Genomic DNA, 25,447 nt, shown 5'->3' with positions numbered 1-25,447 from the left:
TCCCACAAAATCACACAAAAAATCTGATTCAGGAGAATAATCACATTAATACACAGTCACTAAAGCAGAGTATCTCCTATAACTTTATTTGTATACTTATTTTAACTATATTTATTTTACAGTTAATTTTTGTTATCATTAATGTACAATTACATGAAGAACATTATGTTTACTAGGCTCCCCCCTTCACCAAGTCCCTCCCACACACTCCTCTATAGTCACTGTCCATCTACAGTTAATTTTTATAAATTAGTTTTATAAAATGGTAAATTATAGTTATAATTTTTCCAAGCTAAGACATTTGTAGGCAGTAAGAAAGTACCTGAAGGGTTTAAAGTAGGAATCAGAGTTAAGTTTTGCTGGTAACCAATTTTTCTGAATATAAAAACTTCAGAACTTTTCCTCTTTACTATCCCCTCAGGAGTTTTACATACATATGGAACACTATATGTAAAATGAAGTAGAGTTTTAAACATATTAATAAGACAATCTGAAAACCCGCCAAAGTAATTAGGCTTCACGAGGGAGAAAGTCTGGCAAAAATTCATTCAACACAAAGGCAGCCACTCCAGCTCAAGCGAGTGGAAAGTCGACAATGTGACAGTTCTTCCTTATCTCAGGTTGAGGACATCACAATCATCCTACCCAGCACGGTGTATGATTCCCCTGTAAAACGATCTCTGCTGCCTCTTACTGCTGGTGGCCTGGAGCCTATGGATGTCCGTTTTGGAGATGGTGTACCACTTCTATATAAACCGGAACAAAAAGAAAAACAATACTCTATATTGTAAATATTTCATAAATCACAGTTACAAATTAGGAAGCTTTGAAGATATTTCTAATTATGTTGCACAAATAGCACAATTTAATTTTATTTGAATTAATATTAAACAAAGTTGTCACTTATAAACACTCAAATATAAGAAGCCATCAACACAAAGCAGGCTGAAAACACTAGCATCATGCACCCAGCAAGGCTTATACAAAGAACACACAGTTGAAATAAGAAACAATGTCAAAATGAACCACAAGAAGGGAAAAAAGAACTGAAAGACAAAAAAAGAACTCAAGAAAGATAATGGATTACAGCTTGCATTTCTTATAGCTCAACTTAAATAAAAGCAATGGCAAAATCAGGTCTATTATAATAAAAAAACTAAATAACCTTTTTTATAAGCAGTCAGTGTTTTTTGTTCTGTATCTTTTCTTCTTAAAAAGAGAAAGAGCAATTGCCAAATCCATGCACAGGATGATAACAAGTATTATAAAGCATTTCTCCTAACAAAACGGACAATATCCAACCTGACCTCCTCTTATATCAAATTATATGATATGGTAAGGTGGACTACATTAGGCCTTACAGTAACTTCCAGAAATTCAAAATAAATCAAATCCCAAAGACGTTTAAAAAATAACATTTCAATTATTTTGCATTTAAAAAACAACAAAAAATTCATAACTTACCAGTAGTAAAGAAATAAAGGGAAAGCATGGAGAAAAGAAAAACAGACATAACTACTGAGAATGGCAGTTTAAATTTCAGAGAGAAGTTCAATAAGGAGAATACTTCCATTGCAGCATTCTAGATTTCCAATCCAAAAAAGTTTTGTAAAAAATGTACTATAGCTATTATTATTTTATTTCAAACATGATCCCCCCACCTCCACCCTTTTAAAGACATCTTGGCTACTTAACTATCTGAATTAGGGCTCTTTGTTACCTCAACTCTGGACTGTCTTATCAGCTTCCCAAATTATCTGTTTGCCACCCAATTCATCTTGTTCAGTGTTACCAAATAAACTAACTGTGATTCTCCTACTTAAAAATTTCAAGTACTTCCTTACTGCCTACAAAGGACTTAGCGTGGCATTTCAGGTTCTTCCTGATTGGGTCCCCATCTGCTTTTCTAGCCTTCTCACCCCTAGAGAGCTCTACCCAGCTAAAGTGTTCCTTAAACTTAGGCAATCTGCTTCAGTGCCTTTCAAACTCTTGTTGCTCCCTCTCTCTCTCTCCAAGTTCAAATGCCACACATTTTTCCACTTCTTGAGAACCAGCCTAAATACCATTCCTTAATGAAGATCTCACAGATTTTATCAGGCTAAATAACTATTCTAAGGAGTCCAGCTCAGGCCAAAATTCTATGTGTGATTTCTCAGATCTAACCATAGGCAATATGAAGGCTTACACTGGAAGGACACCAGTCTTGGTGCACAGCTAGTTCACAGGAGTTTCTGGAGGCAGTTGCAATTCCCCTACCCCCAACCCCATGCTCATGTGCTTACCTGCATTACTAGCTTAAGCACCTCTCGAGATGGCTTATGGGAGGGGACCCTAGGCTGAGACCCTTTCCAGCTACATTTTTGGAGACCTCCTTCAAGGGGGTAAGGGTAGGGGAATGTACCGACACTTTTCTCCACTGTGTCTTAATACTTTTCTACTCCTAACCCTTCCCCCCCTTCTTGGCCTCAGGTCCATAAAACAACGGGAGGAGCCTTTTGTTTGGGGCCTCCTCAGCGGTGAGATGCTCCTCCAGATATCTGCCATCTGCAATCTGCTCTGATTTACCTGACCCTTGGCCAGGGCCATTCTTTTGGGAAAAATGGAACACCAGGAGAGCTAGCAGAGCATTATTTCCTTATACTCTCACATTGTAAGTGTGTTTAATGCATGCTTATACTATCACAGTAAAGGAATAAAGGCTTAATTGTTACTTTCAGTTTAGCTCATTTGTCCTAACTGAGCACTTCAGTACCTGACAGCTCAGGACATCATTCTTCCCCTAACCTACTTTATTCATCCTTACCATTACATATGAGCTCTACCTTATACTACTGTTGTCTTTATATCTCATCTACGTAAGTTAGGGCAAATTTCGTGAAAGCAGGGATAGTGCTTATCCCTATAAACTCCACAACATCCAGATGACATCCTACAGTGAATAAATATTTATGGAAAGAATAAATGTATATAACATTCCAGAAGCAGCCTACAAAAAGAGGGAAAGGAGAAAGAGAAATATGATCTGAAATGCTGAAAATAATCAATCTAAAAACCTGCAAGTGATCAAATGAAACTTCACAGACTCTCTTAGATTCAACAGCATTTTACAATTTATAACGCAGTAACTATGAAATCACTTTCACCAAAAATAGCAAAAAAAACTAGAAAAAAGAAGAAGATAATTTTGAAAAGAGGACACATTCTAGGTTTGGTAAAGATATGAGATATCTTCAAATTAGCATATATTACTCATGCAATTGAATTGATTCATCTTTCTGGTACTGTCCTAATAATTGTGATGATAACCTTTTTTTATCCTTGATGCTTTTGAAACTGCATGAATATTATACAATATAAAATACTTCAAATCTGCCTCATGTCAAATACAAATAAAAGCAAAACTGTAATGTTAGACAGATTGAATACAGCGCAACAAGAAAGATGCCAGATATAGGTAAATGCAGAAAAATCAGAAGAGGGAAAATAATTCAAGAAAGACTTTAAAGCAGAGCTTACTGTTTTGTTATCATGTACAATATAATCCAAATAATATGCAGCACGCTATAATGCTGTAAATTCAAACAGAAGCTACAAATACAGACAGTCTACACAGAGCAATATTTTAGCTTATAAAGGCTGCTGCAATGGCTGTTGCTCAGTGGTTAAAAGAAAAAAATCAAAGTTATTCAGCCAAGCTAGATATACTAAGTCCTAGAATCAGACAGACATAGATCATCACCTTGTATGTTTCTTCAGTGAAGTAACATGGACACTGTCAGATAAAAATAGGCAACTGTTAAGAAACTGCTTTTCAATTTAAATTTAACAGCTTATAATTAAATTAGATCAAAACCCTGCTGAGGAACTTTTTTTTTTCTCTGTTGTAACTCATACTTTATTTCAGTTTGAGGAAAATTTTCCTCTCTTAAAAAAGAAAGAGGTTGAATTTACCGAGTATCATAATTCTTCCAAGTGGTAAAGATACCTCAAGACAAATGCTGGGCATAAAAAAGAAAGAGGTCCCCATACATTGAGACTATGTAAGTAAGTCTAATAACAAAAGGTCCCAAGCCTGCCTCTGCAGTTCATAATGTTGCTGATCAAGGGGCAAGACACAGGGTATATACATTAAAAGTTGTCAAGGACTGCAGACCTTCACCTAAGACAGGTGATCTAAAGTCTAAAATTCAGGAATGTCTCTCTAAGCAGTTTAAGTTGATATAGACAGAACTTTAAAGAAATGGAATACAAAAAAACCAGAAATGTTTAAGAAAGAATTAGGAAAGAAACTAAGAAAAAGTGATAAAAATGTTAATAATAAATTCAAGTATTGGCAATATAATATTCTTCACTTTGGTTAGTAACATATCACAAACCAAACAGATATACAGAATGAAGATTTCATTATAGGTTATTGTCAAATAAGAATCAATGTACAATCATTTGTCCAGGTATCAGATTTAATGAACTAACTTACCTTCCCTTGTTCTCTTTTCCTTTGATTTTATTTTCTTGACCTTTTCCTCCAGTAGGATCCCACTCTACACAGGTATCTTCAACTCTCAGGTTCAAATGGGATGACGAGTTATCCAAACTGAAGTTAAGTGCTGAACAAAACAGTATCTCAGTTTTTTTAATGTAACATGTCTCTACTTTCTGAAGCATAACTAGCATCACATTATTTTCCTATTCAATTGACTCAACAATGTATATAGAGAATAATAAAGTTCAAATTCCTAATTCTAGCACTGCAAGTCTTCAAAGATAAGGCCGTAATTCACTAATTCCTAATTTATTTCCCATTATTCTTCTCTACATATCCTAGACTCCAGCCAAGTACAATATACTTGCATGGACATTTTTGTTTCTGCTGTTCTTTGTGCTGGACTCTCCATCAACACACAATAACTTCAACTTCCTGTTATTAGACTATTAGTTGATTATTGGTTGACTGTTACAACTAAATAGGAAAAGGAGCTGGCAGAATTAAGGATGAGAAGAAAGTGATGTAGTATAAAAAATTATAGAGAGCACACACATATTTTCTCTAATGCTCTAATACTTAATAATTTCACATTTAAACTCTCAGTAGTTTCAAAATAAGCACAGAGAAATGGGCCATGATGGCAAAAGCAAGGAACGACCAAGCTGATAAAGCTAGAGATTATTTACATCAGCAAAGAGTAGAAAGGCCAAAGTCTAGGGTGCCAATTCTCAGTTGCTTATTCAAACTCTAAGGCTGCTAAAAATAAAAAGGAAAGGAAAGATAAAAATCCTAAGGCTGTTCTGTAATACTTGATATGATAGAAAGAAGGGTGGATCAACACTGACAAGAAAAGGTACCACCCTCAAGCCACCTGAGACTAGCTTTGCTGAATACCACACACCCAAACAGAAAGGCATGGTTTCAATCCCAGGGGTGTAATCTTTTCTTTCTCTCTCCTTTGTTATCATACCATTTACCTTCACAAGGAAGTATGGAATAATATACTTTAAAAATTCTGATCATAAGAACTTATGTCACTCATCACTTCTGCAAATTCCAATGACCGAAGAAATAATGCTACATACACTGGAGAGATAGAAATGAACAATGCTATTTTCCACACCAAACTTGGTAAGTGGCAGGATATGAAATTTTAGAAGGCCTCAACTATTTAATCTCCACCTCCCTTCCCCTCCCTCCAGTTCTTTCTTCATACACTTATTTCTATAGGTTGGTCAAAAAGGGCTGCAGCAAGCCAGAATAATCAGCAAACATGATGTATTTTTTTTTTTTAGTCTGAACTTTTCCTCGGAAGCTCTTGCTCTCATAGCTACTCCAACAGTATGGAGAAAGCTTAGAAAATTCTGTGACCCATAGCCTTTTGAGAGATTAATTTTATTCTGGGCTTCCCTGAAGGTCAGAATCACTGTTCAGTGGGCCTCAGGTTTGAGTTTCAGTCCATCCCCACCCCACAGTGAGAAATGCTGGAAAGGACTAGAATAAATTTAGTTTTTCTCTACAAACCCTAGGACCAAGAATTTGATTAGTAAGATCTAGACACTGTTAACAGGAGGAGCAGCACAGCTGCAAGGGAAGTACAGGCCAGGTATTTCTTTTCTTGAATCTATGGACTTTGCATAGAAATGTCCAATTCACTGCATTTAGGTCCAAGTTTGGTCATTAAAACATAAAGGGTAAAGGAGAAGGAACAAAAGAAATAGAAAGGTATGATACTCCTGTAGGAGAAAAATAATGCAATTTTATCTGACAAGGGCTAAAAATAGTTCAAGTTATATAGGAAAGATTAACTACCTATGACTATACTTTGAAATGGTAAAATCTCTAAAGAAACTATGTCTCACTTTAATAATAAGTAATTCAAAGTAATAGCATTTCCTGGCTATTTATTTGAAACCTTATAAATATCAAATAAAAACACTTCCTAATCCAAACAAACTTCAACTTTGTTCTGTTTTGTTCTTTTGACTTTTGTGATGCAAACATATTCTTCTGAGTTTGTCTGGTCAATAACTTATGAACCTCATATTATGTTTTACAATGATATATTTTTATACTATCCTATAAATTCTATCAAACCCTAGCATGCAAACCTATTCAGATGCTATCTGAACCAGACATCAGTGGAACACTCTAAGGCCCAGGTACCTACAACAATGTTTAGAATCTGATTCTGGAAGTAAATGCAGTCAATTACCATCTCTCAAAATTGGGAAGATCTTCAGCATCATAGCCTTCAAAGTGATAAATACCTGAAAAACCTGGTATTAAAATACTATTCTAGGGAGTTTTAACTAAATCCAAATTGGTCTCAAGAAGCATTTAGGTTCCAGGCCCACAATAAGGGCTGGCACAGGACTTGGAAACATTCTTATTCCCACTTTTCCAAGCTAGTGCCAGAGACCATGGGCAAGTCATTTAACATTTTTAAACTTCACTTTCTTCATGTGCAAAATGTGTATCAATAATATGTATTCTATTGATCTCTCAAGATGATTTTGATCAAATGGAGAACTGTAAGAGTGCTGTATAAATGTCAATGAACTATATTAATGTTAATTTTTATAATAAGTTTCAGAAAACAGGATCTGAACTAAACTGAAAAGGTACTTCCCCATTATTAAGCCATAATCCATTCCCTAGGAAAACTCTGGGCAAATCTCAGTGATTCTTATATATTAGACTAAAATTTGGAAACTAAGCACCCACCAGAGAATAGAACACCATCACCTCAGTCTACTTCACCCATCTGAATATTATGATAAAGGAAAAACTGCTGAAAACAACCACTGTAGTCTTAATTTCCCCATCTCCTACTGGCATGTGTGTGTGTGTGTGTATCAAGGTGGAATGGAAATGCAGCCACACATGAAATGCTGCCTGTCACAAAGTTTTGACTAACTTCAGATGTTTGTTTAAGTTTTGTTTATGCTACATGAATAGCTATTGGTCTTACCTTTGGTTTCTAGAGTCACTGAATCAGAATACTCTCCAGCCACAGCTTTGTTACAAGCTCGCACTCTGAAATTCATATACTTTGAATCAAACTTTAAGCCTGAAAAAATGAAAATGGTTCTCAGACATAAGTAAAGTAATCTACTCTAAAAGTCTGAGTATGAACCTTCAAACAGACATTTTTCCCTCCTTGGAACTTTCTCTTTACTTGAGAGTAAAGTAAAGAGTAAAGAAAAGTAAAGAGTAGAGTTAAAGAGTAAAGAGAAGAGTAAAAAATATATGTTAAAACGGTGATAATGCCTGAAATAAGAGGAACCATGATTTATGAACTATTTTCTTCAAAATAAATAAATCACACAGTTTATCAATAGGTTTTTTAAAACCAAGTAATAAAAAGGTATTCTCAAGCCTCATTAAAAGTAGTGATTAATTCAAGGAGAGATGCTACAATTTAAAATAACATTCAATTTCTGGAAAACAGACATGCTAAAGATTTTTGTATGTATAAAGTCCTTTGTTTTTATGTGAACAATGAATTTAGAGAGAAAACAAAACATAGAAATTAACAATAAAACTTTGAAGTTAATCAGGTCTAGATTAAAATCTCAGTCCAAAAATTACTAGCTATGGGACCTTAAACTTGGGGCCAGTTTTGTTATCTATAAAATAGAAATGATAAAAACCAACTTCATACTTGTAAAGATTAAATGAAATATATTGTATAATACACTTCATCCCAGTTCCTGACTGATGGTAAGTACTCAATAATAGTAATGCTATTAATGTTACTGCTCATACATAACAGGAGTTAAATCAGGGAACATTCAGCCATTTCAAATATCCAAAGTCCCCTACATAGAGGTATCTTTTTAAAGACTTTCAAAGGCCAACACACAAATTTCTAATATCAAGTTATAGCTCCACTTTTAAGTATTACCATGAAGGTAATCATAAAAGGGTAAAGTCAACAGTATTCACAGCATCACTGAAATGTGGGGTAGTGTATATGTATCTAGAAAATTGACTACTTTTTTTATTGTTAGAAAACCAAGATAAAAATGAAATGTTACTTTGAAATATATTGTTTCCAGTACATCACTTCATGTTTGCTTTACATACCTTGTTTCATTAGATTGAAATGAAGATTTTCTGATATTTTGAGAGAAATTCATTTATATAGTGAACATATAAAAAGCTTGGCTACAGAAACTTAATAACCTTATCTTTTAAAATAACTCAAAATATTTTTCACAATTATATTTTCTAAGAATGAGATTCATGAAATGCAGTCATTTTACCTGATAGAGTATATTCAGTACCCTTAATATTATCAATTATCTCCCAGCACCGCTCATCCTTTACACGTGGAAGTCCATCAAAATTAGTTTTCCTATATTCCAGTATAAAATGGTCAATCTTATTATCTTCTTCTGGCATTCTCCAAGCTACTGTTACAGAGTTGTCAGCCACCAAACACTCTACTGGATCTATCTCTGGAGCTTTGGGGACTGAAGAAAAAAAAGAAAGGCTCATTTCTTATGTATTATAGTACTAATTCAGTATTTATGTTTGTTACCCAAACTATGCTTTTTCATGTTGCTTTTGAATTATTCAATTGAATCAGGCTAAGAGAAGGGATGCACTATAAATGCAAAATAACTACTCAAAGCTCCACTTAAAAATTCATGTTTCAAAGCTTTTTCACAGACTTTTTCAAAGTTTATTAGAACCCTAATTGGCAAAAGCAATTCAAACATGCCAAGGCTAAAGAATCAAGAATGACTTGTCACTTAACAAATACTGCTATTTCAAACAGTTGTAGAATATAAATTAAATCATGACTGACAAAATAGAATAACTTATTTTTGAGTCCAGTGATTAAAATAATTCAAGATATTTTCAATGTATTTTTAAAATCTTATTTATAAGACAATTGTAATTTCTCAGCACTAAATAAAAATGAACTCCCCAAACCCCCAAAATACTTTAGAATTTTTAAATGTTTCTCCAAAGAATTCTGATTCATTTATTTAAACTGGGATGAACAAGTATAAACATTAATTTCTTTTCCATAAAAGAGATTTTTTTCCCATAGATACTCAATATTAACAGATATTCCATTTACATAACAAGCTAATTGCAGAACATGGTCCTCTAGTGATAGATGTGTCTGAAATATGTGGATCTGTGCAGTTACTGTATTTAAACATTTTGTCACTAGAAAAGGAGTTTTAAAAGACTTACTCCAAGTATGCAAGGCTGGTTCGACATTCGAAATCAATTAATCTAATCTATCATATCAGAAGAAAAATCACATGATCATATCAATAGATGGAGAAAAATACTTGACAAAACGAACAGCCATTCATGACAAACTTTCAGCAAACAAGAAACAGAGGGGAGCTTCATTTGATAAGAGCATTTGCAAAAACCTACAGTTAATATCATACTTAATGTTGAGAAACTAGATGCTTTTTCCCCTAAGGCAAGGGTGTCCCCTCTCACCACTTCTATTTAACACTATAGTGGAAGTTCTAGCTAAATACAATAGGACAAGAAAAAGAAGCAATTTTAAATCTATCCTTGGAATCCAATATATGTTATTAATAAGATATATAACAATCAGAAGAATTTATCATTTGTCATTACAGTTAATTACCTTCATCTGTCTTGTAGAGTTTTTTGTCCCTATATAACAATGTTTTGTCCCTGTATAACAGAAGTTCATCTCTATTACTGGAATATAAGCCATACAGACTACTATTCATTGCTAAGACAAGAGACCACAGGCATTCATGAACTTAATATGCTCTGCACTGACAATATATGAAGATATGTAAAGAAGGTCTATGGCATGTAGTAATTCTATAATTTTGCTCAAAATCCTGTACTGAAAGTCCCAATATAAAGACAGAGTCACTTTCTAAGTAAGTTTAGTTAACTTTCCACTATCTACATCTCAGTTTAGCTGCTGTTACAGTAAGAATGTACTGGCAAGTAGATTCTTCTTTCTGGTGAGTAATGGCTCCCAAAAGAAAGCAAATTGTTAAGAGAGGTAACAGGTAAAAGTGACAAAAAGAAAAAAAATTCCAAGAATGTGGTGATACTTGCGAGGGAAAAAGAAAATCTAGGTAATTGAAAAGGGTATGTCAGATTAAGGTTGACTTCGATCTAACATATGGGAAGTTCATCCAAGATAAAATACAGAAGAGTTCATCAAATGAGGGATAAAACTTTAAAGGAAGATGAAAGGTGGCAAACTTGTAACAAAGAAGTACTACTTAGGAAACACAAAACTCTCTTAATGGACAGCAATTCGCAACTATTTCCAAACAGTTAACTAGCAATAGTGTAGAAATTAGTTCAAGAATTTTACCACGGTTTTCTCTACATATGAATGTAAAGGACAAGTAGCATCAATACTGCCACAAACATGTTTCTCTTCTTGGCTGTAGGAACTCAGAAAGGAAAGCATATAAATTCAATGTAGAAAAACTAGCTTAAAATATAATAAAATAACTAATTATCATCATCCATCATTATCACTTGCATTTATCAGACTAAGAGGTCTACAACTCATGTTAACATATGTAATACAGTGTAGAGTTGACTTTTATAGTATTTAAAGAATGAATTAAGGGATGAAGATACTCATTTTTTTAGTTATTTGATTTCATGTTACTGGAAATTTTTATGCTATAGCAGAATATAAGAAATTAGTGATATGAACTCGTCTTTCATAAACTTTAACAACCTACAATACTTTTCCTTTGGGATGAAACTTCTTCACAAAGACTTCTTGCTTTTTATTATACCTCATTCCTTCAGACTGTCTTAACAGTTTATCAAAACAATAAATCCTAACTGTGCATGTAGTCTACTTGGTTATATAATAGGCATGGCCTTGGTCTGTTAAGGCATCAATGAAAACCCAAGAGAAGGAAAGTAATAGTGAGAAGACTGCGTTTATAGTAGAGTATTTCAAAATACTAATACTCACATATTACTGTATCAAGAAATATTCTAATAACAATACTTGACTTGAGCACCTGCACTTTTGTCTTATGCATGCTATTGTAAGAAACGTACTAATTCCAAGTGCTCATACACAAAAGAATCCTACTGTAGTTCATTTTCTGTAACTGCTTGTCTGTGTCTATGTGTGTGTTTAATAATATAATATTACTGTCATATAAGAATAGATATGGATATTTCAGTAGTGGTGATTGTCAGAATACATGACTTTCTTTTAAAAGAAAGTAACAATAATAATACCTGTGTATTATTATATAATACAATAATAATACAGTCCACCACTCCTGACTCCTGAATTCAGAAATAATGTGAATGAAAATATAATGGTTAGTAACTCTGAATGGCCATTTACAGGTAGATATCCACTGACAAGTGTGATTCCTTCCTTTACAACTAGGGTTCTTTGTCTCATCTTTTCCTTCTATAAACTCCTCTAGAACTTCTGAACTATACCACACAAGTTAATACTTCACTTGTGCTACCTTACTAGTTCCATTATAGTTTCATAACTACTAACCTTGTCTTTCCAATCTTATTTTAAAGACCCTGACCAAATATTCAAAGAATAGAATGGTTTCATATGATTAACATTCTCTATTCAAAAATAGTTAACTTCCAAAAAATAAAAGCCAGTTCTCACAAAGCACCTCTAAGTAAAACACTTCATTTTCAAGAGATTTCCTGATCCCCTAAATCACTGTGGCCAGATTGTTTTAGCTATCAAGTTAACATTACTTGATGCTAGCTAAAAAGAGAGTACTAACCAAAGGCCCTTAATTGACTTTTTTTCATACATGTGAACAATTTGGGACTCAATTTCAAATGTTTTTCTCTACTGCAATATCCTGATACTAATACTCTAATAAACCAATGTTAATATATTATCACTGGAAATAAAATTCCATCTGAGCCAACACCAACTACAACAATAATGGCAATAAAAGCAGATAACACTCATTGAGTGTTATGTGGCAGCTACTACTTCAAGTACGTTAGGTTTCATTCATTTAATCCTTATAGAAACCCTAGAAGGATAACATAACATTTTAAAGATGAAGAAAATGAGGCACAGTTAAATAAATAACCTGATCAAAGTTACACAGCAAGTAAGTGGCAGCCAGGATTCAAACATAAGAAGTATGGCCCCAAGACTCAGTGTTAATCACCATAGTATACTGTTTCTCTCTGCCAAACTAGCAATAAAAGATATCCCTTAATGGGATTCTTAAAATGGAATATTTACTACAGTAAATAATTCTCTAAAATAAAGACTAGCAAATTTAATTATTCCTTAGCTAAATAAGAGGGGAAAAAAATCACACTAAATTTCTTTAATATTTACATCCCAACGCTCACTACAGAAAAAAAATCTTGCAGAAAAAAACATTTTTATACATTACTTTATATGTAATATCATGTACTTAACTTACCTGGCAAAAACTTCAAAGTTTGCAATATCTGTCTTTCCTGAGAAAAATCCACCATTAAATGGGTCATGTTGTCGCTGACTTTTGGTTTCAAAGAAAGGCGAAAGGCTGAAGCCATTGTTACTCTAAGGTAAACACAAACATACTTTCAACAATAAAAATAAAAGAATGGGAAATATCATACCATATTTAATTTATAAAATAAAGAGAGAGAAATTATTTCACTCCAGTAATATCAGAAACTGTAACAAAGCTAAATAGAAATTTTCTCTTAGAGTCTATTGAAAACTAAATAAAAAACCGTAAATGTTTTTAAATTTAAAGACATTTAAGATAACTTTAAGCAACTTTTTTCCAGCTAGGTTTCCAAAACTGCATACAAATATAAGTATCAAGAGATAAATATCCATTATGAATCATCTTTAATAGACCCAATAGTCATCTGAACCTCTGTACATTCAATCTGACTTCCTGATGCCAACCTCACTCCTTTCCATATGCCAAATAGTGAACTGTACATACACCCTGATTCTCCACAGTAGTCACAGTTGCTTCATGTATCCTCAAATACTGACCAAATATCGTACAGCTTGGTAGCTGCTAAAGACAAGACATGAATGAGAAAGGAGAGAAGTGAAATCATGATTTTAAGTACGAGGCTAGTAGGCATAACTCTGAAGTGACAAAATCAGCTACGTGGCAGATTACAAGAAACAGATCTGTGAAACCATAAGCCATGGAAATAATAGGAGTTCAATAACTATTAGATGAATATGGTACAAAAAAAAAAAGAAGCCTCATGTTATCCAAAGTATGGAGAAACTGTTCCATCAATTAAAATGAGGGACTAAAAGAAATTCTCATCTTTAATTAATTTGTCATCCTTACCTCAAATTTCAGTTTTTCATACTACAGTAAATTTCCACAAGTATCACAAAGTAAATCCCCTTATTATCTTTGGTCAAAGAATGATACAAAAGTACTATTCATGAAGGTTGTCGCCCTGGTACAATGTGGGACGTGAAGTAAATAGAGTTGGAGGAACAAAGGGAATACCAGGCCTAGTTAATTCTGATCTGCCAAATCTACCCTACACATCGGTGGGATGAAAGATATCTAACTTGTTGCTGTATTCAGTTATTTGGGGACAAAAAAATGCCAAACTGTTGCTGTATTCAGTTACTTTATTTTATTTTAAAATCAAGAAAGTAATTGTTTTGTTTAGTCATAATAAGGAGTCAACCACAGCTGATTTATTTATCAAGAAAGTGCTAAAATACAATTTATGGGGACAAGAACTCACACTTCCTCAACACCAAGCATAACACTGTTTTACACATACTACTTTAAGCTGTTGGTTCTCAGTAATACAATTTCAGATTATGTCAGTAAGAAGTTATGAACTAAGATAGAAGAATATCATACATATTTTGTTCCTCACAGTCCCAAGGATCTTTTGATTTGCAGACTTTTGAAGATGGGTACTTAGTAAATGCCCACTGAATCACTGAATGGGTTTGAACCTACTTAGTTGCTTCTAAACCTGTTTAAATGTTTGTTGAGAACTGTTGAGAGAGAATATCTGAAAGTATTTTAGGGTATTTAAATATGAAAGTTAATAAAACTTGACTCAATCACTATGGCCTCAAAGAAAAAGAATGTCCCCCACAAATGTATTAAAGGTCTATCAAAGCCTAAAAAAAACAAGAACAATGACTTTTATTTCTCTAGTCAATAAAAAGTTTAGTCTCTATAAAACAAGTTAGATGTACAACAAGGCTATAATCTTTCAAAAGACTAAACTCATTATTTTGTTAATTTTTTTATTGAAGTATAGTTGATAGAAAATACTATACTGGTTTCAGGACCATAACACAGTGATTTGACATTTATCTCTATTATAAAATCCTCACCTTAAGTGCAGCTACTTTTTATTTTTAAACTGAATATATTTAGAGTCTAAATTGTGCCTGAAAGCCCAAACTATCTAAAATTCACAGATAATTCTCTACATTACAAGATCCATGTAGTTAGGAATGTTTCAATTCATCTTAACTTTCTTGGTTTATTTTTAATAGTACAAGGATCCCTTCTTCCTAATTTTATCTTTACAAAGAGAAAACAACTGCGACATATGGATGAGCACTTTTAATTTACTCAAACTGACTACCTAATTAACTCAACTCTCCCTTTCATGATCCCTTTCTTTCAAGAACCAGCAACTCCCACAATATACTTCAACCAATCATCTTCCAATATTACTACATCCCCAGAAGTGTTTAACAGTGATTTGTAAAGTTCTAGAGATCTGCTATGATCTTCTCATTTCTGTCTTTAGTTTTTCCTGTCATTCCCACTTTTCCACCTGCATAATTTCTATCACAGTAAATGATAAATACTGAGTTCTCACAGATCCTTTCATTTTCATATATTTGATTATCTGCTCAGGTATGTTACACATTTTTCCTTAAAATATTACTTCTGTCCTAATATAAGGGGATAAACTTTTCTTTTCTTAGTGAAAATAATTATTTTACTATGACCATATGACATTGTTTCTACCTTATAAATGGCAATGATGGAATTCTAGAAGCTTGCTTCTTGGAGAACACCTAAATACTAACTACATCAGAGAAACCTGGACATTATAAAGCTAAAAATAAAAAAAATTAAAAACCATTAAGCCAAGACCCAGAAATGTTCCTTAGACAGGAAGTCAAAATTTTGTGGATAACCGAAAAAAAATAGAGGCTTTGAAAAAAATGGAGTTTGCCATGGCAGAAAAAAGGAACTCTGATTCCTGAGATTGGTCAAGCCAAGAGGTTGTCTTAGAAGAAAAGGCAAAGAAGTCAAGCCTCATTGAAGAATACATTCAGTCATTAAAACCTGTAAAATTAAATTCTGACAAATGAATCTGGACAAAGATTAAGAGGTCAATGGTAAGAACAGGATTCTGAGAAGCACAGAATCATATAAGTTCCTAGGAGAGGAACGAGAAAAGACTTTGCAAGGTCTCTCACAAAGTCTTTGGACAACTCCAAGCCTAAGTAGGAAGTGCCTTCTAATTCAGAAAATTAGGGGCCAGAACAGGACTGAGTGGAGTAGATGACGAAACAGAATAATCTAGCCACGGTGGAAGATGGACTACTCATAATGAATACAGCAGACACAATCCAATTCTACCTTTTCCAAAAAACTGACCTACCTAACATCCATTCCTCATACAGCCAATACTTTTCACCTTCAAACTCATAATCTCCTTTCTACATCCAAGATTATAAGAATGATGTACCTCTTTAACCACTCCCTGATATAAAATATACAAAAAATACAAAATCATTATTTGTGCTAAGAATGTTATGACAGTCATGTGAATCTTGCCTCTAGTTAAATAAAAGGCCATAAGAGAAACACAGAATTGAAGTCTTCAGTCCAGATTAACAGTAAAGATATTGGTTTTTGCATAATCCATAATGAATAATTTTGTGAATTATCTGATGAAGAATAATCTAAGATTCAAAGCGGTAGTTTGAAGAGCTATGCCTTTCTGAGAATCTTAGAATCCTCAAATGAAGAAACCTCAAGTGATAATCTCACTGTAGTCAATGTGCAATGACTAGACAGGCACATCAGAACCATCCGTTTTGTGGTAACCCAACACAAAACTGCCAGCAGCTCTATCAGCCCTTTGGTGTATTCATTATGGCAAGTACTAAATTCCCGTTCTTAATCCTGGCTCTAACAATGAGAAAGACATGCTAAGTCGAAGGCTCTCATCATTTTCTTTAATTTTTTCTTCCCATAAACTAGACAGTAGTGGCACTAAATAGAAAGAGATGGCACCAGGAACAGGGTGGAATGAGAACACAAAGGTGTTAAACAGGAGAGCAGTGAAGGAGAGCTTTAGTTCTTGAGGCCTATTTAAAATGCTCTGACTTCTCAGAAAACAAGAGACACAAAATTTAAGAACAAAAAGTGCATTCCAGGTATTTATTTTTTAACTATTCAAAATGGTTCCCCATTCGTTAGCTTAGCTAATTAAGAACTGTACTAAAACTAACTATATTACACCAGAAATGAAATTCTTTTCAAGTACGTAATTGTTCACAACTATGTTTTTAAAAAACCATGTTGTTTATTACAGAAGATATGCAGGAGACATTTTTTTTTGGACTTGGCCATAAGATATTTTTATTTTAAGCAGTGAGATTCTAATAAGAAACTGTTCTTGAATTTCATTTCTGATTTAGGTACTGATATTTAAATAAAAATATATGTTTTATACCATACCTATCCTTGATCTGTCTGGCAGCCTTGGAGCAAATCAGAGAGAAGAGAAACAAGGCAGTTAGTGCTTTTCATGCAAGTTTCAATGGCAGTGACATGCAAGAAAAGTTAGGATATAAACCCTGGAATAGATTAGTTCATATTCACCAAAACATAAATTACAGGAAATATGTACAGTTCAAATCAGCTTGCATAATGTGATGTTAGAGCTATAGTAGAAAATCCAAACTCCACATAAATCACCTTAAAAGGAGAAAAATGTAACACTTCAAACTAATTCCAGATGACTATAAATGTTTCTCCTTACCTTAAGATTATCAAAACACACCTCCACTTTAATCAGTCTGACACTCTTCAACTAGAACAATCAATCTCCTTTATGAGGTACACATTTCTAGGCATTCTGATGGTGTTCTTACACATTTCAAATCTGTTCCCCAAATTTTTCTTCAGAGATCTCTTTCACCACTTCATAATGTTCCAAGTTTTCTCTATGCTTTCACTGGGCAAGGACTTTGAATTCTGAGAGCTTGCCTGCTAACATATAAAACTAGGCTGCAGTTCGACAATCCTTTTCCCCAAAGTGAAGGTACATGCAAATATTCAGACAAGGAGAAAATAGAGAAATATCTCTAGCAATGGGGTCTGTCCCTTAAATGAATGCTATAGAAGCTGCCCACTTAACCCTACTCTACAAAAAGTATCTTTTTTTACTTTGGAGAATGGTAGCAAAAGTTTAGGAAGGGGCACAGCTATTACTTGATGCTGTATAGTTACTGAAAAAAACTTGCAAAAACTGTTGTCCCCTTTATATTTACACACAACATAACATACCCAACAAAAGTTTTTCCCCCCACACTGGCCAGCATAATGAACTTACATCTAATGAAAACCATGACTGTTTTGCTTGATACTCTATCCCCAATGTCTAACACAGAGCTTGGCACATAGTAATACCTAATAATTATTACATTTAATTGAACATTAATTAGATGTACATAGCAATGTTTCTATTGCCACTTTTTAATACTGTTCTTATTTGGTATTGATTATTTTTATATCCACCCTAAAATATTCTGGTCTGAATACCTTTTTACACAAAAAAACAGAATTGAGATTTAGGAGATCAGCATATTATACAGTTCCAGCGCTACCATAATCAATTCTGTGACCTTATATATTATTCTATTTCTTTATAAATAATTCTAATCATTCTATTTCTTTTATAAAGTAATTTTGGTCCTTAATATTTCTAAAGATCCTTCCCAAGCTCCACATTCCACAGGGAACAGCCCAATTCTGTGGCACCCAAAATATGTGCCTTATATTATGACATTACTTTGGTACTAGGTATAAGAAATATTAAGAAAGTGAATTATATTGACTTTTTAAAATTATTGTCATTATAACTAGAATTACAAACCAAAGATTTATTATAAATGCCAAGGGAGGGGTGAAGGAGACTTTTCTGTACTTATTTCTTTATATATAGATAAAGTACCACTAGTACTCCCTTAGCCTTTCTCTGTTCCATCATTATTCCTGGGAGATATGATTTAACGAGATTATGAGACTGAAAGGAAAAACCAGAAATAAGTAGCTCGGCACCTTTTCCTCTTTCTGGCAGCTTGCTTGCCCATAGAAAATGTGTATTTGGCTCTTTCCATCTATGAGTTTCACTGAAACAGGCTCCCCACCCCACACAGAACTGAGGTGGTCCTGTACTGGCCACCCCTGGGTGGGAAAGTCTGTTTCATTCTAGGATTCAGTAGCAGGAAGCTTGCCCATTGATATAAACCAAATTCTCTGATATTATTTTATCAGTATTTTCTTATCAGCTTTATTATCTTACTTCTCAATTGGTTTAGAACTTGGTTAGAAGAATATTAAGTCACTCTCAAATAACCCAACAGTATGAAGACCATTATTGTTTTTTCAACCGACCATAATGATTCAATTTCAGGTCTCTGTTAATTTAGTAAGGTTTCATTTTTTACTGTCTGTGTCTAAGTGCACAAACGTATACAAGCGCGTGAAGCTTTTATGTTTTTACTTACTGTACCAGGCTGTTTTGACAAACCAGTAAAAAAACAGATGAAAAGCCAGATAATGTAGGAAAAACTACTGTCCCGTGTATTTACATATAAATATACCTGGCTGGTAGAACTATCTTGTTCCTCTTTCATTTAGTGTATCAAATTTTATACTATATACACAATGTATAAATGCAGGAGGGATTGAAGAAGTTGTTCTGTGCAATGCTAAAAGGGTAGAAAATCTCAAATTCTGAAGATATTTCTCTAAAAGTACCCAATTTCAAGAAATATCTTAATTTGGAAAACGGTTTACCTTTTTTCCAAGATTTCTTCTCCCAAAGCAGAAAGCTGTTCAAAAGACATTTGTTACTATGTTTCTTGATTTCTCCAAATTTCAATTTCAAGGGTGATGGATGCATTTTGTCAATTAAACATCTCTGCCTAAGAAGTATTAACAGATCCAGTATTTACCACTGCTCTGTCTCTAATACATTTATTTGCATCTACATAATTCCATTTAGTGAGTTACAAAGGGGCCTCAGTGAATGCTTAGATTTTTATATATTATTAGAAAGCCTTCAAGAAGCACTAGTTCATATTACTTTGTTCAACATCACTATTTTTTCAATTTCAATTTCAACCACTATTTCTATTTTAATATTCTATTGAAATCCTATTTGCCAACACTTCATTTCTGTTCATATCAGGGACAGCTCCTTTCCCTCTTTCCCTTTCTCTCTCTCTCTCTGTCTCATTCCTTTCCTCTACCTCTCAATTGTTTTCAAAATAAATCTTACCATTCTGATCCTTTATCACTTATAGGATCTGTCATCTGATTCCAATCTTCTTTAAATAGAATTGCAGTAAGAGTACTATAAGAAAAGAAGTTAAACCTTGTTTTTAACCTCCAAAGAGTGGACACAGAAACTACTTTCTTCCATAAATTTATCAAGCACTTTGAAGGTTAAGATCTTATTGCTTCTGAATTTCTTCTTATTATCCTCATTCTTCTCCTTTATAGAAAGATTTTAGAAGCAAAGCACTCTAAAATAAGCCTATTTATGGAGCAGTGAGTTCAATAGTATTTTCTGAACATAATTAAAAAGGGAATAAGAATAAAATAAAGGAGGGGGGTTGGAGCCAAGATGGCGGCGTGAGTAGAGCAGTGGAAATCTCCTCCCAAAACCACATATATTTTTTAAAATACAGCAAATACAACTATCCCTAAAAGAAAGACCAGAAGATACAGGACAATAGCCAGGCTACAACCACACCGGCGAGAACCCACAGCCTCGTGAAGGGGGTAAGATACAAGACGTGCCCCAGCGGGACCCAAGCGCCCATAACCCCATCTGCCAGTGGGAGGAGAGGAGTCGGAGTGGGAAGGGAGAGGGAGCCCAGGACTGCTAAACACCCAGCCCTAGCCATCTGCCCTGGAGCGCAGACACACAGTGCATGCATGGGGTGCTGGAAACTAGGGAAACAGGAAAGTAAGACCTGTGAGCAGGTCCCCGCAGCTGGCACCCCTGGGACAAAGAAAAGCAAGTGCTTTTTGAAAGTCTTAAATGGACAGGGACCCCACAGCTGGACAGAAACGTCCCGGGACACTTAGCCCAGCAGCTGGGAATCCTGGGGAACTCTGGGCGCCCTAACCCCCTGGGCAGCAACGCAGCTCAGAGGCCCTTCAAGGAGATAAACACCCTCCCACCCATTCCCCCTCCAACGCGGCTCTGCCATAGTGGAGAAGCAGCCTGAGGCAGCAGGGCAGAGCTTCTTTCACAGCGGCCGGGCAAGAATTAGAAGCCCCGTCTGTGTGCAGCTGCCCAGCACAAGCCGCTAGAGGTCGCTGTTCTAGCAGGAGAGGAAGGCCACAAACCAGCAAGAAGGTAAGTTCTCCCAGCCAACACATGCGCCAGCTCCCCACAAATACCTCTATCACCATGAAAAGGCAAAAGAATTTGATACAGAACAGACTAACATAGACATCCTCCCCTGACAAGGAATCTGGGGAGATAGACCTAACCAATCTTCCTGAAAAATAATTCAAAATAAAGGCCATAACCATGCTGATGGAGCTGCAGAGAAATATGTAAGCGCTAAGGGATGACATACGGAAGGAGATTACAGAAATGAAACAATCTCTGGAAGGATTTATAAGCAGAATAGATAGGATGCAAGAGGCCATTGATGGAATAGAAACCAGAGAACAGGAACTCATAGAAGCTAATGCAGAGAGAGATAAAAGGATCTCCAGGAATGAAACAATATTAAGAGAACTGTGTGACCAATCCAAAAGGAACAATATCCGTATTATAGGGGTACCAGAAGAAAAAGAGAGAGAAAAAGGAATAGAAAGTGTATTTGAAGAAATAATTGCTGAAAACTTCCCCAAACTGGGGGAGAAAAAAGTCACTCAAACCACAGAAGCACACAGAACAACCAACACAAGGGACCCCAGGAGGACAACACCAAGAAACATAATAATTAAAATGGCAAAGATCAACGACAAGGACAGAGTTTTTAAGGCAGCTAGAGAGAAAAAGGTCACCTAAAAAGGAAAACACATCAGGCTATCATCAGACTTCTCAACAGAAACCTTACAGGACAGAAGAGAATGGCATGATATATTTAATGCAATGAAACAGAAGGGCGTTGAACCAAGGATACTGTATCCAGCATGGATTAAACAATTCCCAGACAAGCAAAAGTTGAGGGAATTTGCCTCCCACAAACCACCTCTACAGGGTATTTTAGAGGGACTGCTCTAGATGGGAGCACTCCTAAGGCTAAACAGATGTCACCAGAGAAAATAAAATCACAGCAAAGAAAGCAGACCAACCAAATACTAACTAAAGGCAAAAAATAAAATCAACTACCCACAAAAGCAGTCAAAGGAAACACAAAAGAGCACAGAATAAAATAACCAACATATAAAGAATGGAGGAGGAGGAATAAGAAGGGAGAGAAATAAAGAATCACCAGACAGTGTTTATAATAGCTCAATAAGCGAGTTAAGTCAGGCAGTAAGATACTAAAGAAGCTAACCTTGAACCTTCGGTAACCACGAATCTAAAGCCTGCAATGGCAATAAGTACATATCTTTCAATAATCACCCTAAATGTAAATGGACTGAATGCACCAATCAAAAGACACAGAGTAATGGAATGGATAAAAAAGCAAGACCCATCTATATGCTGCTTATAAGAGACTCACCTCAAACCCAAAGACAGGCACAGATTAAAAGTCAAGGGATGGAAAAAGATATTTCATGCAAACAACAGGGAGAAAAAAGCAGGAGTTGCAGTACTAGTATCAGACAAAATAGAGTTCAAAACAAAGAAAGTAACGAGATAAAGAAGGACATTACATAATGATAAAGGGCTCAGTCCAACAAGAGGATATAACCATTATAAATATATATGCATCCAACACAGGAGCACCAGCATATGTGAAACAAATACTAACAGAATGAAAGGAGGAAATAGAATGCAATGCATTCATTTTAGGAGATTTCAACACACCACTCACTCCAAAGGATAGATCCACCGGACAGAAAATAAGTAAGGACACAGAGGCACTGACAACACACTAGAACACATAGACCTAATAGACATCTATAGAACTCTACATCCAAAAGCAACAGGATACACATTCTTCTCAAGTGCACATGGAACATTTTCCAGAATAGAACACATACTAGGCCACAAAAAGAGCCTCAGTAAATTTTTAAAAATTGAAATACTACCAAACAACTTTTCAGACCACAAAGGTATAAAACTAGAAATAAATTGTACAAAGAAAGCAAAAAGGCTCACAAACACATGGAGGCTTAACAACATGCTCCTAAATAATCAACGGTTCAATGACCAAATTAAAATAGAGATACAGCAATATATGGAAACAAATGACAACAACAACACAAAGCCCCAACTTCTGTGGGACGCAGCAAAAGCAGTCTTAAGAGGAAAGTATACAGCAATCCAGGCATATTTAAAGAAGGAAGAACAATCCCAAATGAATAGTCTAACATCACAATTATCGAAATTGGAAAAAGAAGAACAAATGAGGCCTAAAGTCAGCAGAAGGAGGGACATAATAAAGATCAGAGAAGAAATAAATAAAATTGAGAAGAATAAAACAATAGAAAAAATCAATGAAACCAAGAGCTGGTTCTTTGAGAAAATAAACAAAATAGATAAGCCTCTAGCCAGACTTATTAAGAGAAAAAGAGAATCAACATATATCAACAGAATCAGAAATGAGAACGGAAAAATCACGACGGACCCCACAGAAAAAACAAAGAATTATTAGAGAATACTATGAAAACTTATATGCTAACAAGCTGGGAAACCTAGGAGAAATGGACAACTTCCTAGAAAAATACAACCTTCCAAGACTGACCCAGAAAGAAACACAAAATCTAAACAGACCAATTACCAGCAAAGAAATTGAAGCGGTAATCAAAAAACTACCCAGGAACAAAACCCCCGGGGCCAGATGGATTTACCTCAGAATTTTATCAGACATACAGAGAAGACATAATACCCATTCTCCTTAGAGTTTTCCAAAAAATAGAAGAGGAGGGAATACTCCCAAACTCATTCTATGAAGCCAACATTACCCTAATAACAAAACCAGGCAAAGACCCCACCAAAAAAGAAAATTATGAACCAATATACCTGATGATCGTAGATGCAAAAATACTCACCAAAATATTAGCAAACCAAATTCAAAAATACATTCAAAGGATCATATACCATGACCAAGTGGGATTCATCCCAGGGATGCAAGGATGGTACAACGTTCGAAAATCCATCAACATCATCCACCACAGACACAAAAAGGACAAAAATCACATGATCATCTCCATAGATGCTGAAAAAACATTTGACAAAATTCAATATCCATTCATGATAAAAACTGTCAACAAAATGCATATAGAGGGCAAGTACCTCAACATAATAAAAGCCATATATGATAAACACATAGCCAACATCGTACTGAACAGCGAGAAGCTGAAAGCTTTTCCTCTGAGATCGGGAACAAGACAGGGATGCCCACTCTCCCCACTGTTATTTAACATAGTAGTGGAGGTCCTAGCCACGGCAATTAGACAAAACAAAGAAGTACAACCAATCCAAATTGATAAAGAAGAAGTTAAGCTGTCACTATTTGCAGATGACATGATACTGTACATAAAAAACCCTAAAGACTTCACTCCAAAACTACTAGAGCTGATATCAGAATACAGCAAAGTTGCAGGATACAAAATTAACACACAGAACTCTGTGGCATTCCTATACACTAACAATGAACCAACAGAAAGAGAAATCAGGAAAACAATTCCATTCACAATTGCATCAAAAAGAATAAAATACCTAGGAATAAACCTAACCAAGGAAATGAAAGACCTATACCCTGAAGACTATAAGACACTCTTAAGAGAAATTAAAGAGGACACTAGCAAATGGAAACTCATCCCATGCTCTTGGCTAGGAAGAATTAGTATCATCAAAATGACCATCCTGCCCTAAGCAATATACAGATTTGATGCAATCCCTATCAAATTAACAACAACATTCTTCAATGAACTACAACAAATAGTTCAAAAATTCATATGGAAACACCAAAGACCCCTAATAACCAAAGCAATCCTGAGAAGGAAGAATAAAGTGGGGGAGATCTTGCTCCCCAATGTCAAGCTCTACTACAAAGCCACAGTAATCAAGACAATTTGGTACTGGCACAAGAACAGAGCCACAGACCAGTGGAACAGAATAGAGACTCCAGACATTAACCCAAACATATATGGTCAATTAATATATGATAAAGGAGCCATGGACATGCAATGGAGAAATGACAGTCTCTTCAACAGTTGGTGCTGGCAAAACTGGACAGCTACATGTAAGAGAATGAAACTGGATCACTGTCTAACCCCATACACAAAAGTAAATTTGAAATGGATCAAAGACCTGAATGTAAGTCATCAAACCATAAAACTCTTAGAAAAAAAACATAGGCAAAAATCTCTTGGACATAAACATGAGTGACTTCTTCATGAACATATCTCCCTGGGCAAGGGAAACAAAAGCACAAATGAATGAGTGGGACTATATCAAGCTGAAAAGCTTCTGTACAGCAAAGGACATCATCAATAGAACAAAGAGGTACCCTACAGTATGGGAGAATATATTCATAAATGA

The 25,447-nt window shown here is 34.8% G+C and overlaps 1 protein-coding gene across 4 annotated transcripts in view; it reads right to left on the bottom strand.

Annotated features, from left to right (window-relative positions):
- The window catches only part of FSD1L (fibronectin type III and SPRY domain containing 1 like), a 100,853-nt gene that overhangs the window by 41,840 nt on the left and 33,566 nt on the right, over window positions 1–25,447 (bottom strand). For 2 of the 4 annotated variants that reach the window (XR_008996576.1, XM_036903293.2), the window contains exons 5-11: window positions 17,212–17,234; window positions 12,925–13,046; window positions 8,758–8,967; window positions 7,461–7,559; window positions 4,478–4,607; window positions 3,740–3,772; window positions 646–746 (exon numbers count right to left, since the gene is read on the bottom strand). Coding sequence is in view for 3 of the 4 variants with exons in the window: in XM_036903293.2 (XP_036759188.2) it covers window positions 646–746; window positions 3,740–3,772; window positions 4,478–4,607; window positions 7,461–7,559; window positions 8,758–8,967; window positions 12,925–13,046; window positions 17,212–17,234 (718 nt within the window). In the remaining variant the exon portion in view is untranslated. The remainder of the gene's footprint in view (window positions 1–645; window positions 747–3,739; window positions 3,773–4,477; window positions 4,608–7,460; window positions 7,560–8,757; window positions 8,968–12,924; window positions 13,047–17,211; window positions 17,235–25,447) is intronic. The other 2 variants (XM_036903294.2, XM_036903295.2) reach the window with 2 other exon arrangements.

The sequence above is a fragment of the Manis pentadactyla genome, chromosome 3 (genome assembly GCF_030020395.1).
Source record: "Manis pentadactyla isolate mManPen7 chromosome 3, mManPen7.hap1, whole genome shotgun sequence".
In the NCBI taxonomy this organism is placed as follows: domain Eukaryota; kingdom Metazoa; phylum Chordata; class Mammalia; order Pholidota; family Manidae; genus Manis; species Manis pentadactyla.
The sequence above is the reverse complement of the archived record's forward strand: the minus strand, read 5'-3'. Positions and strand labels throughout refer to the sequence as shown.